This window comes from Pantherophis guttatus, chromosome 9 (assembly GCF_059756535.1).
Source record: "Pantherophis guttatus breed Tessera chromosome 9, ASM5975653v1, whole genome shotgun sequence".
NCBI classification, from domain to species: domain Eukaryota; kingdom Metazoa; phylum Chordata; class Lepidosauria; order Squamata; family Colubridae; genus Pantherophis; species Pantherophis guttatus.
Window position 1 is genome coordinate 27,344,178 of NC_142071.1, and position 14,870 is coordinate 27,359,047.

General features: G+C 42.6%; 1 protein-coding gene across 1 annotated transcript in view; it reads right to left on the reverse strand.

Annotated features, from left to right (window-relative positions):
• Positions 1 to 3,710: 3,710 nt before the first annotated feature.
• The window catches only part of UBASH3B (ubiquitin associated and SH3 domain containing B), a 71,130-nt gene continuing 59,970 nt past the window's right edge, over positions 3,711 to 14,870 (reverse strand). The window contains exons 10-14 of the mRNA XM_060683205.2: positions 14,110 to 14,202; positions 12,943 to 13,087; positions 12,369 to 12,475; positions 10,698 to 10,807; positions 3,711 to 8,743 (exon numbers count right to left, since the gene is read on the reverse strand). Of these exons, the coding sequence (XP_060539188.2) occupies positions 8,606 to 8,743; positions 10,698 to 10,807; positions 12,369 to 12,475; positions 12,943 to 13,087; positions 14,110 to 14,202 (593 nt within the window). The 3' untranslated portion in view covers positions 3,711 to 8,605. The remainder of the gene's footprint in view (positions 8,744 to 10,697; positions 10,808 to 12,368; positions 12,476 to 12,942; positions 13,088 to 14,109; positions 14,203 to 14,870) is intronic.

Genomic DNA, 14,870 nt, shown 5'->3' on the forward strand with positions numbered 1-14,870 from the left:
CTGCAAACTCTCCAGTCCCACCCCACTCCAGGGGAAGGATACTGCAAACTCTCCATTCCCACCCCACTCCAGGGGAAGGATACTGCAAAATCTCCATTCCCACCCCACTCCAGGGGAAGGATACTGAAAACTCTCCATTCCCACCCCACTCCAGGGAAAGGATACTGAAAACTCTCCATTCCCACCCAACTCCAGGGGAAGGATACTGCAAAATCTCCACTCCCACCCCACTCCAGGGGAAGGATACTGCAAAATCTCCACTCCCACCCCACTCCAGGGGAAGGATACTGAAAACTCTCCATTCCCACCCCACTCCAGGGGAAGGATACTGCAAAATCTTCATTCCCATCCCACTCCAGGGGAAGGATACCGTAAAATCTCCATTCCCTCCCCAATCCTGAGTCCTTCGGGAGTAGGGCGGTATACAAATTCAATAAAATAAATAAATAAAAATAAATCCAGGGGAAGGTTATTGCAAAATCCCCATTTCCTCCCGATCAGCTGGGATTCGAGAGGCAGAGAATAGATTTTTACAGAATTTTTACTACCGGTTCTCCGAACTACTCAAAATTTCCACTACCGGTTCTCCAGAACTGGTCAGAACCTGCTGAGACCCACCTCTGATTCACAGCAGGCAAATAACCCCAACACTTATCTGTTTCAGGCCCCGTCCTGGGCACCCCCAAAAATCATGGACATCCTTCCAAGCGGCCATGTCAACCTTGCCCTAACACTTTGATTTGTAGAAATGTGGTGTTGCACTTACCCGATTGATTCTGCTTCCAGCACAACCCCTTGCGAGTAGTGCTACCTAAATTCCTCCTCTTATTCAATGTTTATCCCATGTGCTACTACAAGGGTTGTGTTCAATTGGTTATCCAGTGCTGTTGATGGACTTTAGAGGAAGTGAAAACAGGACTGTCCTTGCAAATGAGAAGTGTAAAAAAAGTCCCGCATCTTGCAATGAAGTGCATTCTTGTCAAACCCCAAAAGAACGGAAAACCAAATTTATTGGGATGATTCAGGACAAACAAGATGATTAGGGGACTGGAGAAGAGGTGGGTTTCAGCAGGTTCTGACCAGTTCTGGAGAACCGGTAGCGGAAATTTTGAGTAGTTCGGAGCACCGGTAGTAAAAATTCTGACTGACTATCTATTCCATCTATTCTCTGCCTCCTGAGTCCCAGCTGATCAGGAGAAAATGGAGATTTTGCAGTAACCTTCCCCTGCCACGCCCACCAAGCCATGCCCACCAAACCATGCCATGCCCACCAAGCCACACTCACAGAACCGGTAATAAATTTTTTTTAAACCCACCAGTGGACTGGAGGCTAAATCATACGAGGAATGGTTGCAGGAACTGGGCATAGCTAGTCTAGTGAAGAGAAGGACCAGGGGAGACATAATAGCAGTCTTCTAATATTTGAGGGGCTGCCACAGAGAGGAGGAAGGGGGTCAAGCTATTTTCCAAAGCACCTGAAGGCCAGTCAAGAAATAATGGATGGAAACTGATAAAGGAGAGATTCAACCTGGAAATAAGGAGAAATTTACTGATTTCTCCTTATTTCAGAGATTGGAGAACAATCAACCAATGGAAGTTGCCTTCAGAAGTTGTGGGAGCTTCATCACTGGAGGCTTTCAAGAAGAGACTGGACTGCCATCGGTCAGAAATGGTGTAGGGTCTCCTGCTTGGGTGGGGGGGGTTGGACTAGATGACCTACAAGGTGCCTTCCAACTCCTTTTAAATCCCTTTTTGCTCTGAGGGACTCACTCCCTCGTAAATTTTATGCAACTTGCGATGTCTGTTCCTTAGTTACGATGGGAAAGAGAGAATAATATCCCAATCTATTTGTTATGTACCCTTTGAGAAAGGGTTTAGAAAGGGTCTACCACATCCTGTTTTAGTTGTCCTTCCTGCCAAATTGGAAACCACCGTATGCTAACTAACTTAGAAGAGCAACAAAGAGGATTAGGGGACTAGAGGCTAAAACATATGAAGAACGGGTGCAGGAACTGGTATATCTAGTTTAATGAAAAGAAGGACTAGGGGAGACATGATAGCAGTCTTCCAATATCTGAGGGGCTGCCCCAAAGAAGAGGGAGCCAAGCTATTCTCCAAAGCACCTGAGGGCAGGACAAGAAGCAACGGGTGGAAACTAATCAAGGAGAGAAGCAACTTAGAACTAAGGAGGAATTTCCTGACAGTGAGAACAATTAATCAGTGGAACAACTTGCCTCCAGAAGTTGTGAATGCTCCAACACTGGAAGTTTTTGAGAAGAGATTGGACAACCATTTGTCTGAAGTGGTGTAGGGTTTCCTGCCTGAGCAGGGGGTTGGGCTAGAAGACCTCCAAGGTCCCTATTCTACTCTACTCTACTCTACTCTACTCTACTCTACTCTACTCTACTCTACTCTACTCTACTCTACTCCACTCCACTCCACTCCACTCCACTCCACTCCACTCCACTCCATTCCATTCCATTCCATTCTATTCCATTCCATTCTATTCTATTTGCTCCCAGACTGTGAGCCCAAATAATATTATGGGGAGACAGTGAGAGGAAGGAAAAATAAATAAATGTACACTTTGAATAGTGCAGTTGTGAGAAACTGAGACCGATTTCTTTTATTGAGATCAATTTCTTTTCAAATGACAACATGTGGAAATTGAGCAGTAACAGAAAGGAAACATACTGTAAGCAGCAATTCTCTCCTTTAGCACACACACACAAACACAAAATTCACATCCAAATGAAAAATCTGCAAAAGGAGGCCTAGGATTTCCCTTTCATACCAGATAACACTCCCAAAAACTTAAAAGCAACAGTAAAGAAAGGACGTTGCTTATTTAGCACCAATTCCTTTAAACAGAAAATCGTAGTTCACTCCAAACTCCTTGCAAACTCTTTTAAAAAAACAAAACAAAACAACAACAATAAGAAGAAAACACAACGAAAAACTAACATTTGGTTGTGGGAAGGTGATTAGGTAAACCTTTCCCAAAGATTCCCAAAATATATATTTTTGCATGTCATTTTTTTTGTTTGTTTAAGCTTCTTTGCTTCCGATTTCCCTGAATTCAGCAGTTTCCTTTTTTAGAGAGAAGTTTCTCTTCCCCAAATCAGTGCACGAATTCACTAAAAGAGCTACGTGGTGGGGAAAAAAATGGACGGTTATCCAATCATCCGGTACATAAGAGTCCAATAGTAACAATGGAGTTAAAAACCTGGGACGTGTACTTAGTGAACGAGTTTTGATACATTAAAGATTAAATCTACTTTGGGGATGGATGCTACTCAAACTTACTTACTTTCTTTCTTTCTTTCTTTCTTTCTTTTTCTTCTTTCTTTCCCTCCCTCCTTTTTTTTCTTTCTTTCCCTCCCTTCCTCTCTCTTCCTTCCTTCCGTCCTTCTTCTCTCTTTCTTTCTTTCCCTCCCTCCCTCCCTTCCTCTCTCTCTCTCTCTCTCTCTCTCTCTTTCTTTCTTTCTTTCTTTTCTTTCTTTCTTTCCCTCCCTCCCTCCCCCTTCCTTCCTTCCTTCCTTCCTTCCTTCCTTCCTTCCTCTCTCTTTTCTTTCTTTCTTAAGAGCCTGGGATGTGTACTTAGTGAATGAGTTTTGATACATTAAAGATTAAATCTACTTTGGGGATGGATGCTACTCAAACTTACTTTCTTTCTTTCTTTCTTTCTTTCTTTCTTTCTTTCTTTCTTTCTTTCTTTCTTCTTTCTTTCTTTTTCTTTCTTTCTTTCTTTCTTTCTTGTACAGTACATCATTAAATATGAACAACCTGCAAGCTGTCAGTGCAAAAAAAAAAAAAAGAAGAAAGAAAATTCCCGCTCCAATTAAATACATTATCAGTCAACAATAGGTCGGCGTTGATTGTCAAACACAGTTCAAAGATCACAAAGACTCTTCCAGAAAAACCAGCCTGAAGAAGAAGCTAGATTCTCGGTTCGTTTTTAGAATATCTGTACATAGCCAAAAATATTTTAAATTACATACATACATACATACATACATACATACATACATACATACATAGACGTATGTATGTATTTACAGGGATGTGTGTGTCTATACACATATGTATACATTCCCAAAAATACTAGCAGCAACCAACGGTATAATACAAGGCCTGCAATTGTTCTCCTGCTCTCAGCTGCATCTTCTTGACTGTACATCCCTGGTTAAAAATAACACTTTTCAGAATGCCTTGCTTACTTTTACATGGGTAGAATATACATAATTTAAGTAAATTTACATATTGCACACAAGGAGCTTTCAGGGATCGGCGTAGCTCCCTCTGCTACCCTTGGTGGAAAGTTCCTTTTTAAAAGCAAAAGCTTATCCTATATATAGATATATATGTGTAAGATGCAAATGGCATTATTATGTATTCGAACCCGGCCAGGTGGCAGCTCTGTTCGGAGCTGGCCAGCCCTACCCTTTGGCAGAATTCAGGAAGGCGTCAAACAAGGTTTGGAGGCGTAAGCTATGTGCCCGGAGAACCAACTCGGTGCTACTCTCAACTAGTCTTTGAGCCTTTTGAGGTGCAGTCATGAAGGCGGTGGTCGATGGGACCCAATCGCTACCGCGGTTGAAGAAAGATTCACCTTGGCAGTTGGGTTGACTTTGGTACGTGGATTAAAAGGGAGCACCGTTTCGATGGTTACTTTAGGGTAGCACAATATTTCGGGTGGAACTGAAGCTGATTGTTCTACCATTTAAGCAGGGGTGAAATGCTACCGGTTCACTCCAGTTCGAGCGAACCTGTAGCGGCGGTGGTGTGTGGTTTGGCGAACCGGTAGTAGCGGCAGCATGAGGCTCCGTCCACCTGCCCGGATGTCGTTACTTCCTGGTTAAAACCAGTAAGTAACAACATCCGGGCGGGTTAAAACCAGGAAGTAATCTGCTTTTGACCTTCTGCACATGCGCAGAAGGCTTTGCACATGCGCAGAGGGTCCAAAATTGAACATGATGATGACACACGCACTTCCGAACCGGTAGGGAAGGTAAGTAGATTTCACCCCTGCATTTAAGCCACTCATAGCACTAAGGAATATAGGTCGTCCTTGAACTTACAACCATTCGTTTAGCAACTGTGGGGAGTGCTGACAAAATGACTTACAACCCGTAAGGGTCACATGATCAAAATTTGGGCGTTCGGCAACCGGCATATATTTGTGACAACTGCAGCATCCCCGAGGTCATGTGATGGCCATTTGTGACCTCCCCAGGGGTCTTCTGACAATGGGGAGTTGGATCCGTTTAATGACCATGCGATTCACTTAACCACAGCAGGAACAAGAATCATAAAACCGTCCGCGGCTCACTTAACAACGGCATTGCTTAGCAACAGAGGATCTGCTCCCCAGTGGAGGACTACTGGTAATGTATGAACCCTAGTTAACCAAGTTTAGCGTTGTAACTTATTTGTAAGAGGCGGTATCTGCTGGGGCCAACTTCATGTCTGGTGAAACTATCTTAAGATACTTATTGTCCTAACCGGACACCCCAAATAATAATAATAATAATACTTTCTTGGAGGTTTTATACTGGCCTTGAGTGTAGTTGCAGGTAAAAGCTGTACCTTGAAGCTGCCTAAAATGGATGAAAAGTATCACGTTTTTCAAACCATTTGATTAACCAATTGTTGATCAATTCAACGTCGCATTTAAACAACATTAAAATGGCACCGAAAAACAGACCTACCCAAATCTTAAAGACAACCCCCCCCTCCCACGATTTCTATGAATTCTGAACTCGCATTTTCTGGGTGCATTTTTAATGATACAAGCTCTCTTATATCAAGTTGTTATTAAATAATTTGTCTAGTTCTGTTAGCAACTAGGCCTCCCCTCTTTAATTCTCAGTCCCCAACTTCACAGGAGGAAAGACAACAGGCATCATAATATTTTGAACGCTCAAGATTACCATCCAGCTTAATCCCGTGACTAGATATATCCAGAATTGGATCTTGCGTGTTGCATGGGTTTAATCTAAGAGCTGTTCCAGTGACAACCAGACTTTTTCTCATAATGTCTCAGAGTCACAGACGGAAGACCTTCCATCTAAGACCCTTGCTTTCCTCTGTTTCAGGATAGGACCGGCTCTGAGTACAAACAGCCACAAAGTGAGAACACTTTCAGTGGCTTCTTCGCGCAAGGAATTCTGAATGCTAATTGCCCCCCAAAAAACCAGTTAGGACAAATGTACAAAAAGAATGAAATGAGTCCATCTGAACCTTTGCAGAAACCAATCGTTGTAAGGAACTTGTGAAGTTTTGAAAAGTTGATATTCTGAAGCGTCAGGTAGAGGGGAAAAATAGGGGTGGGGAGGAGGAGGAGGATAATTAAATGTTTATAGAGAAGAATTGTTGTCCTGCAGGTAAAAGCCCAGTCGATGAAAAGAGTACTTAACGGTGACTTTTCTGAGCAATATTTATGAAAAAGAAAGAAAAAAAAAATGCATGGAAGAGCTGGCTCATGAGGGTTGAAGACGATGGCTTTAAAGGCCACAAAACCCCACGTTCAACGTGCCCGCCCAATCTGTCCATCTTTGAGTTGTAGGTTCAACACGGTTGACTCTTAACATCAAGAGGTGGTGATCGTGGTTGAAATACATCATTGCCAATAAAGTACAGAGTTTCTCCAGTCTCTTTAACTAGACAATTGTTTCCCTTGAGGTTTTTCCAGTATGGCGAGATAACGTAGGTAGTCCCTGACTTACAACCATTTGTTCAGTCACCATTCCCAGTTGCAACGGCGCTGAAAAAAAACTGACATATGTTGTGGTCCGCTAGCAGCCTGCGGAGCTGGCAGTGGAGTCAGACAGCGATGAGGCTGAGGAAGAACATGGGCCAGTCCTGGAGGCTGGGGAAGGCCTGGATGAGGGCTCTGCGTTGGAGGCAGAGATGGGGCCAGGGCCATCTGGGAGTGATGTGCGGACTCCGGAGCCTCCAGAGGCTGACAGTAGAGAGGCAGAGGAACAGGAGGAGCCTGTTCCTAGTGCATGTATGAGAAGAGCTGCCAGAAGGAAGAGCAGCTAAAGCAAAAAGGACGACTCAGGAGTAAGGCCAAGAGATGATTGGCCCCTCCCATAAGGCTTAAAAGACCAGCAACAGCTCTTGGGCTCTTTGTTGGAAAACAACGTTGATAGATTTGTTTCTTGTCTTGCTGCATTTATTTCTTGTCGGCCTCTTCTGTTTCTGAACTTTTGCCAAGAGAAGCCTTTGGCAGGTTGCCTAATTAGACCAAGGTTGGTGATAAGGCTGAAGAATTTGTGTTATGAAGAATTTGTTTTGAATTAGTCTGGACTACACTGAGAATGAGTTAATTCTCAGCTGTTCTAATAAAGTCTGTTTATTTTCGAACTGATTGCGTCTGATAATACCTACTTGGGCCTGGGTCACAACACCACATGACCATTTTGAGCTTAAATGGTCTCCGGGGGATGGTAGAGGACAAGAAGGCTTGGAGGAACATTGTCCATGAGGTCATGATGAGTCAGACACGACTTTGCAACTAACGACAAATGACCATTTTCCATACTTTCGACCTTTGCAGCATCCCCATGCTCATGTGATCAAAATCCAGACGCTTGGCAACTGGTTCGTATTTATGACGGTCGCAGTGTCCCGGGGTTACGTGATGCCCTTTTGCGACCTTCTGACAAGCAAAGTCAACGGGGAAGCCAGATTCATTTAACAACCGGGTTACTAACCGAACAAGGGCAGTGATTCACTTGATTGTGGCAAGAAAGGTCATGAAATGGGGCAGAACTCCCTTAACGATTGTCTCGCTTAGTAACAGAACTTTTGGGCTCAGTTTGTGGTTGTAAGTCAAAAGATTACCTGGACATCTTTAGTGTGCAAACAAGAGTTCCCTGTATAAAAATCTCTCTCCTTTTTTTTTTTTTTTTTGCATTCCGATTCCTTTTGTTCATTTCGAATATCAGTTCGTAAACCCTGTCCTGACAATACTAGAAAAATTAAATATACTGTTACGTTAGGCAGCCTTCTCTGTTTTGACCTGAACTTTTTCTTCCACAGAAAAAATAATTTTACAAAATTGTATGGTGCACCTAACATGAAATGAAATCCACAGTTTACGACTTTGTTGCTAACAATTATACAGAAGGCAGTGAAAACAAGTTTTCCTTCCTTAGACCTTAATTCCAAATTTTAAAAAATTCTGGAAATTATATATTTATCTATCTATCTATCTATATATATACATAAATACATACATAGAGATATACATTAAAACTCAATGGCTTACATCAGAGAGACTTATCTGCTGGACAGGAGACTGAAGAGACAAAGAATGAAAATAAATTGGAATACCGTTATATTTTCCCACAATCCAAGCAGATGCTATATTTGCTAATTTTTCCCACCCCCTAGAAGTGCCGTTCGGTGGCAGATATGCTTAACTGTTATTTTTAAAGCCATTTCCAGGGCTAGGAGTAATTTTCTCCACCATCAATATTTTTTGTTTTTTTGTTTGTTTTTTTAAAAAAAACTTTCTAGGAGGTGAGAGACGTGCTCCAGTTTTTAAGAAACTTTTTTTTCCTGTCCTTCTGACTTTCCCCCCCGCTTTTTGGCCTTATTCTTGGAGCAGAGTTTCTCTCCAGTTAAATCCGCCGGTTGGTCCGTGAGTGAGTGGCAGGATAGGTGGATCGGTCAGTTGCCAAAGTCCAGTATCTCCAAGCTCTTCACAACAGCAGAAGCCCAGGTAGGGAATCTGAATGGAAGGAAAAGAAACATCAGCGAGAGTTTTAACAGAATGATAAAAGTTGGAAGGGACTTTGGAGGTCTTCTAGTCCAACCCCCTGCTTAGGCAGGAAACCCTACACCACTTCAGACAAATGGTTGTCCAACATCTTCTTAAAAACTTCCAGTGTTGGAGCATCCACAACTTCTGCAGGAAAGTTGTTCCACTGATTAATTGTTCTGACTGTCAGGAAATTTCTCCTTAATTCTAAGTTGCTTCCCTCCTTGATTAGTTTCCACCCATTGCTTCTTGTCCTGCCCTCAGGTGCTTTGGAGAATAGCTTGACTCCCTCTTCTTTGGGGCAGCCCCTGAGATATTGGAAGACTGCTATCATGTCTCCTCTAGTCCTTCTTTTGATTAAACTAGACATACCCAGTTCCTGCAACTGTTCTCCATATGTTTATATGCAACTGTTCTTCATATGTTTTAAGAAGGGACGAGACAGTCATTTGTCTGACATAGTCTAGGTTCTTCTGCTTGAGCAGGGGGCTGGACTAGAAGACCTCCAAGGTCCCTTCCAGCTCTATTCTATTCTTATTCCATTCTAGCCAAGAAGTTGCAGGCCAGTAACTGGATTTCAGTATGATTGGTCAAATAACATTAGGCGGTGTTTAGAGAGGGGGGAAAACACCTTTCAGCTCAGGAGCCTGAGTGCATAGGAGGCTAATGCCTCCTCAGGCAGCATTTAGCATCCAGCTGCCTGAAATTACTGCGAGTTCAATTCTTACCAGGCTCAAGGTCGACTCAGCCTTCCATCCTTTCTAAGGTGGGTAAATTGAGGACCCAGTTTGTGGGGGCAATAAGCTGACTTTGTATAAATATACAAAAGTATGAAGGCTATTGCTTAATGCATTGTAAGCCGCCCTGAGTCTCTGGAGAAGGGCGGCATATAAATCAAATTTAAAAAAAAATTGTTGTGGTCCGCCAGCAGCCTGCGGAGCTGGCAGCGGAGTCAGACAGCAATGAGGCTGAGGAAGAACATGGGCCAGTCCTGGAGGCTGGGGAAGGCCCGGATGAGGGCTCTGCGTCAGAGGCAGAGATGGGGCCAGGGCCATCGGGGAGTGATGTGTGGACTCTGGAGCCTCCAGAGGCTGACAGTAGAAAGGCAGAGGAACAGGAGGAGCCTGTTCCTAGTGCACGCATGAGAAGAGCTGCCAGAAGGCAAGAGCAGATAAAGCAGAGAGGACGACTCGGGAGTGGGGCCAAGAGATGATTATCCCCTCCCATAAGGCTTAAAAGACCAGCAATAGCACTTGGGCTCTTTGTCGGAAAACAACGTTGAGAGAATTGCTTCTTGTTTCACTGTATTCATTTCTTGCTGGCGTCTTCTGCTTCTGAACTTTTGCCAAGAAAAGCCTTTGGCAGTTTGCTTAATTATCCCAAGGTCGGTGATAAACTGTGGAATGGTGTTTTGAAGAATTTGCTTTAATTTAGTTTGGACTACACTGAGAGTGAGTTAATTCTCAGCTGTTCTAATAAAGTCTATTTGTTTTCGAACTGTTTGTATTTAATACTAACTACTTGGGCCTGGGTCACAACAGCCATGCACTTCCTCTACGCAATTACAATTTTGTTTCAGGGGCGCGGAAGCAACACACGTGTCGAAAATGCAAAAGAGAAGTGGAGGCTGAAATAACCTTTTCGAAACACTAAGTCTATCATGCACAGTCAGAATTAATTGCTCTGCAAATGTGCATCGACGTGCACAATTTCATGGGCATCATCAACTGTTTGTCTAAATGAGGTAGGGGACAATCCCTTTCAAGCTATCTCCCCTGCTCATGGGGTTCTTGTGCTCAGACAATAAGCTTAGGGATCACGCCTGACTGAATAAAGCATGTTTTGGAGTCGCGTAAGAAGATTTTCATCTGGGCAGAAACAAAATCACATCTAAAGAGCTTTATCTTGTCAGCATGTCAATCACCTTCCGGACCATCTGGACAAAATCCTTCGAATTCTGCGGTGACAGTCCTTGTAGCTGGCAGGTACAGGCCTCCAGGGAGGATGCGTGTGCAACGATCAAAATGTTATTCCCTGCAGTTAAAAAACAAAACAAAACAACAACAGATAAACACAGAATCACATGGATTTAAGTTTCCCAGGGATGAGCTCTCTGAGGCCCAGATGCAAAACTTTGATGTGGGTTTGATGAGGCTGGTGGGTTTTCCAGTCCAAAGCAGCTCCAAGAGGCTGTCCTTTTGAGCTGAAGGTAGTGAGAAGTTGAGAAAGTAGAGAACCGCTATACACAGATACCGGGTTTTTTTTTCTCTACTTATAATCAATTTCTTCCTATCCTGCTTTCCCACAATCTCGGGTGGAATCTCCTTCCTTTATTCAACGTAACCATTTCCATAAGGTACCTTTTCAACCCAATGCATTGCAAGCCAAGCCAAGCCAACACAATGCAACTCAATCCAACCCAACCCAACTCAACTCAACACAACTCAACACAATGCAATTCACTACACACAGACACCAGTTTTTTGTCTACTTATAATCAATTTCTTCCTATCTTGCTTTCCCACAATCTCTGGTAGCATTTCCTTCCTCTTCTTCCTTTATTCAACATAACCATTTCCATAAGATGCATTTCCAATGCATTGCAAGCCAACCCAACCCAACCCAACCCAATGCAACTCAACCCAACCCAACCCAACCCAACTCAACTCAACCCAACTCAACTCAACACAACACAATGCAACTCAACCCAACACAAAGCAATCCCAATGCAAGGCATCCTAACTCAACCCAACCCAACCAACCCAACTCAATGTAGAGGTAAGGTTTGAGACATTTGAAATGGGGAAGAAAAGAGCTACCTACTCATTAGTTGGATTAATTATTTTGGCCAAAATTAAATGAGTTTAAATCAAGGTCCATACAGTCAATGGGAGGAGATTAAGCAACAATAAATTCTCGTGCCATCTTTTCCCAAGAGCATCTCTTTACATGGGATGGGACTTCTTATTTTTTTTCCCTAACTTTGTACATAACAGAATAGAGAGGTTTGCTGTTTGCAACTTTTTTTTTTAAAGAGAGAAAGCCTATTTACAATGTTCACGAGTTTCCCGTCCTAAAGCAGGACAATGGTTTTCTCTTCTGCCTTGTCTTCACAATCCTATCCTACCGTAATCTTGAGTGGCAGTGTTACATACACAGGTAGTCCCCGACTTACGACCACAAGTGAGCCCAAAATTTCTGCTGCTAAGCGAAGACATTTGCTTTGCTCCATTTTACGCCTTTTCTTGCCACCTTTGTTAAGCGAATCACTGCACTTGTTAAGTTGGTAATTATGGTTGTTAAGTGAATCCGGCTTCCCCATTGACTTTGCTGGTCGAAAGGTCGTAAAAGGGAATCACATGACCCTGGGACACTGCGACCGTCATAGATAGAAATCCATTGTCAAGCATCTGAATTTTGATCGTGTTACTGTGGGGATGCTACAACGGTTGGAAGTGTGAAAAACGGTTGTAAGTTGCTTTTTTCAGTGCCATTTTAAATCGTCACTAAACGAACCATTGTAAGTCAAGGACTGCCTGTATCTCTTAATCTAATCTTACTGTTCTCCTCTTCCTCAGGGTGCAATTATACTTGCCTTTAGCTTTGCATTCACTTAGAATTTCCTTGGTGACCTGGAAACTTCTGCTGATGTAGGTTTCATACGATTCAGAAATTCCTAATTTGTTCACGGCTAAATGAGGTCTGTGGACGTTAAAAAAAGAAGAAGAAGAAAGCAAAAAATCCAAGTATTGTAAGAAGAAAACACTCAGCTACCATTCTCTGTTCTTGTCTTTCTGCTTCCTATTTTTGTTTGTTTTTTTCTTATTACTTGGCACTCCTTTAATCTCCCAGAATTGGGTTTGTGAGATGAATCAATCGAAATAAATAAATACAAACAAATAAGAGAATAATGGCATTGGAAGGGACCTTGGAGGTCATATAGTCCAACCGCCTGCTCGAGCAGAAGACTCCATATCATTCCAGACAAATGGTTGTCCAATCTCTTCTTGAAAACCTCCAGTGTTGGAGCATCTACAACTTCTGGAGGCAAGTCCTTCCTCTGAGTAATTGTTCTAACTGTAGGTTGGTTCTTTCCTTGTTTAGTTTCTTCATAAGTCCTTCTTTTCATTAAACATGACATGGCCAACCCCTGGAACAGTTGCTCTTACCTGTATGTTGTATCAACACTCAAACTGGCTGCAGCTAAATCCAGGGGTGGGATCCAGGCTGGCAGAGAATTCCCTGGCACCCATTTGGTCCATTCAAACAACCCTGGCTCGACTCGAATCTTCAGGTTATTTTCTTGTTGCAAGCCTATAGAAAGAAAGAAAGAGAGAGAGAGAGAGAGAGAGAGAGGGAGAGGGAGAGGGAGAGGGAGAAAGAAAGAAAGAAAGAAAGAAAGAAAGAAAGAAAGAAAGAAAGAGAAAGAAAGAGGGAGGGGAAGGAAGGAAGGAAAGAAAGAAAGAGGGAAGGAAGGAAGGAAGGAAGAAAGGGGAAGGAAAGAAAGAAAAAGAAAGAAAGAAAGAGAGAGGGAGAGAAAGAGGGAGAGGGAGAAAGAAGGAAAGAAAGAGAAAGAAAGAAAGAAAGAAAGAAAGAGGGAGGGAGGGAGGGGAAGGAAGGAAGGAAAGAAAGAAAGAGGGAAGGAAGGAAGGAAGGAAGGAAGAAAGGGGAAGGAAAGAAAGAAAGAAAAAGAAAGAAAGAAAGGGAAGGAAGGAAGGAAGGAAAAGAAAGAAAGGAAGGAAGAGGGAAGGAAGAAAGAAAGAAAGGGGAAGGAAAGAAAGAAAGAAAAAAGAAGGAAGGAAGGAAGAGAAAAAGAAAGAAAGAAAAGAGAGAGGGAGGGAGGGAGGGAAGAAAAAGAGGGAAGGAAGGAAGGAAGGAAAGAAAGAAAAAGAAAGAAAGAAAGAAGGAGGGAAAGATGAAAGGAAGAAAGAAAGAAAAAGGGAGGGAGGAAAGAAAAAGAGGGAAGTAAGGAAAGAGAAAGAAAGAAAAAGAAAGAAAGAAAAGAAAAGATGGAAAGAAGGAAGAAAGGAAGCGGAATAGAAAGAATAAGGAAGGAAGGAGCATAATATAAAAAAAAGCATTTGAGACCAACGCTTCATAATAATACAGTACATGCCATTTGCAAATGTTTGTGTTTCCTTCCCGATGAACAACTCTGGCCTCTTGGCTCTCTGTTTTTATCAACTGCACGTTGCGCGGCGCGTCAATCACAATTCTGACGGGCTCAAACAGAATTTTACAGAAATGTAGGAACAAGCGCTCCGTCTCATCCCTAGGACGGCCTGGGCCAGGGGTGTCCCTCGGGGAAACCCACCTCAACCCACCCAGCGACTTACCTTTCAGGATATGATGTGCGGTCTGCACACAGCGCAGCGACGGAGAACAGTAGATGTGGTGGATGATTGTGTTGCTTTCAAGAAGAGCCTCGCCTGTACGGAGACACGGGGTTCAAAATGAAGGACACAGCTGCGTCTTGCAAGATACCGAGGGCCAAACTGGCTTTTTTGCAAGCTAGGAAAATTGGGTCACTAAATGAATGCTGTAAGTCTGGGACTACCTGCATTTCATAAAATCAATAAATAAAGTCCTAAAAAAATCAGTTGGATCACATTACGGTCCTAATTCAAGGACTCCCTGTATTATTATTTATACTGTAATGTATTCTAGTTGCTGTTGGTTTGACTTTATAGAGAAGACATTGGAAATGAGTTGTTGTTGTTGTTGTTATTATTATTATTATTATTATTATTATTATTATTATTATTATTATTATTATTTATTGAATTTCTATATCTAGGACTCAGGGCGGTGAACAGAATAAGATTTCATATACATATAATAATTTATTTTTCTTTGAGTTTGGCCAAAGAGAATATTTTTGCTTCGTTGCCATTTCTGATTTCAAATTGATCACATGAGCTATCACTAGGTTTTTACAAATTTGGGCAGATCATTTCCCCATGTTTGCACTTTTGGGGAGAAAAAGCAGCTAAAACTGGAGTTGCTCAGACACTAAAGGAGGAAAATATTTCACAGCAAAGAAGTTAGAAAGGAGAGAGGAGGAGGGGGTAGGAAGAGGAGAGGGAGGGTAAGGAAT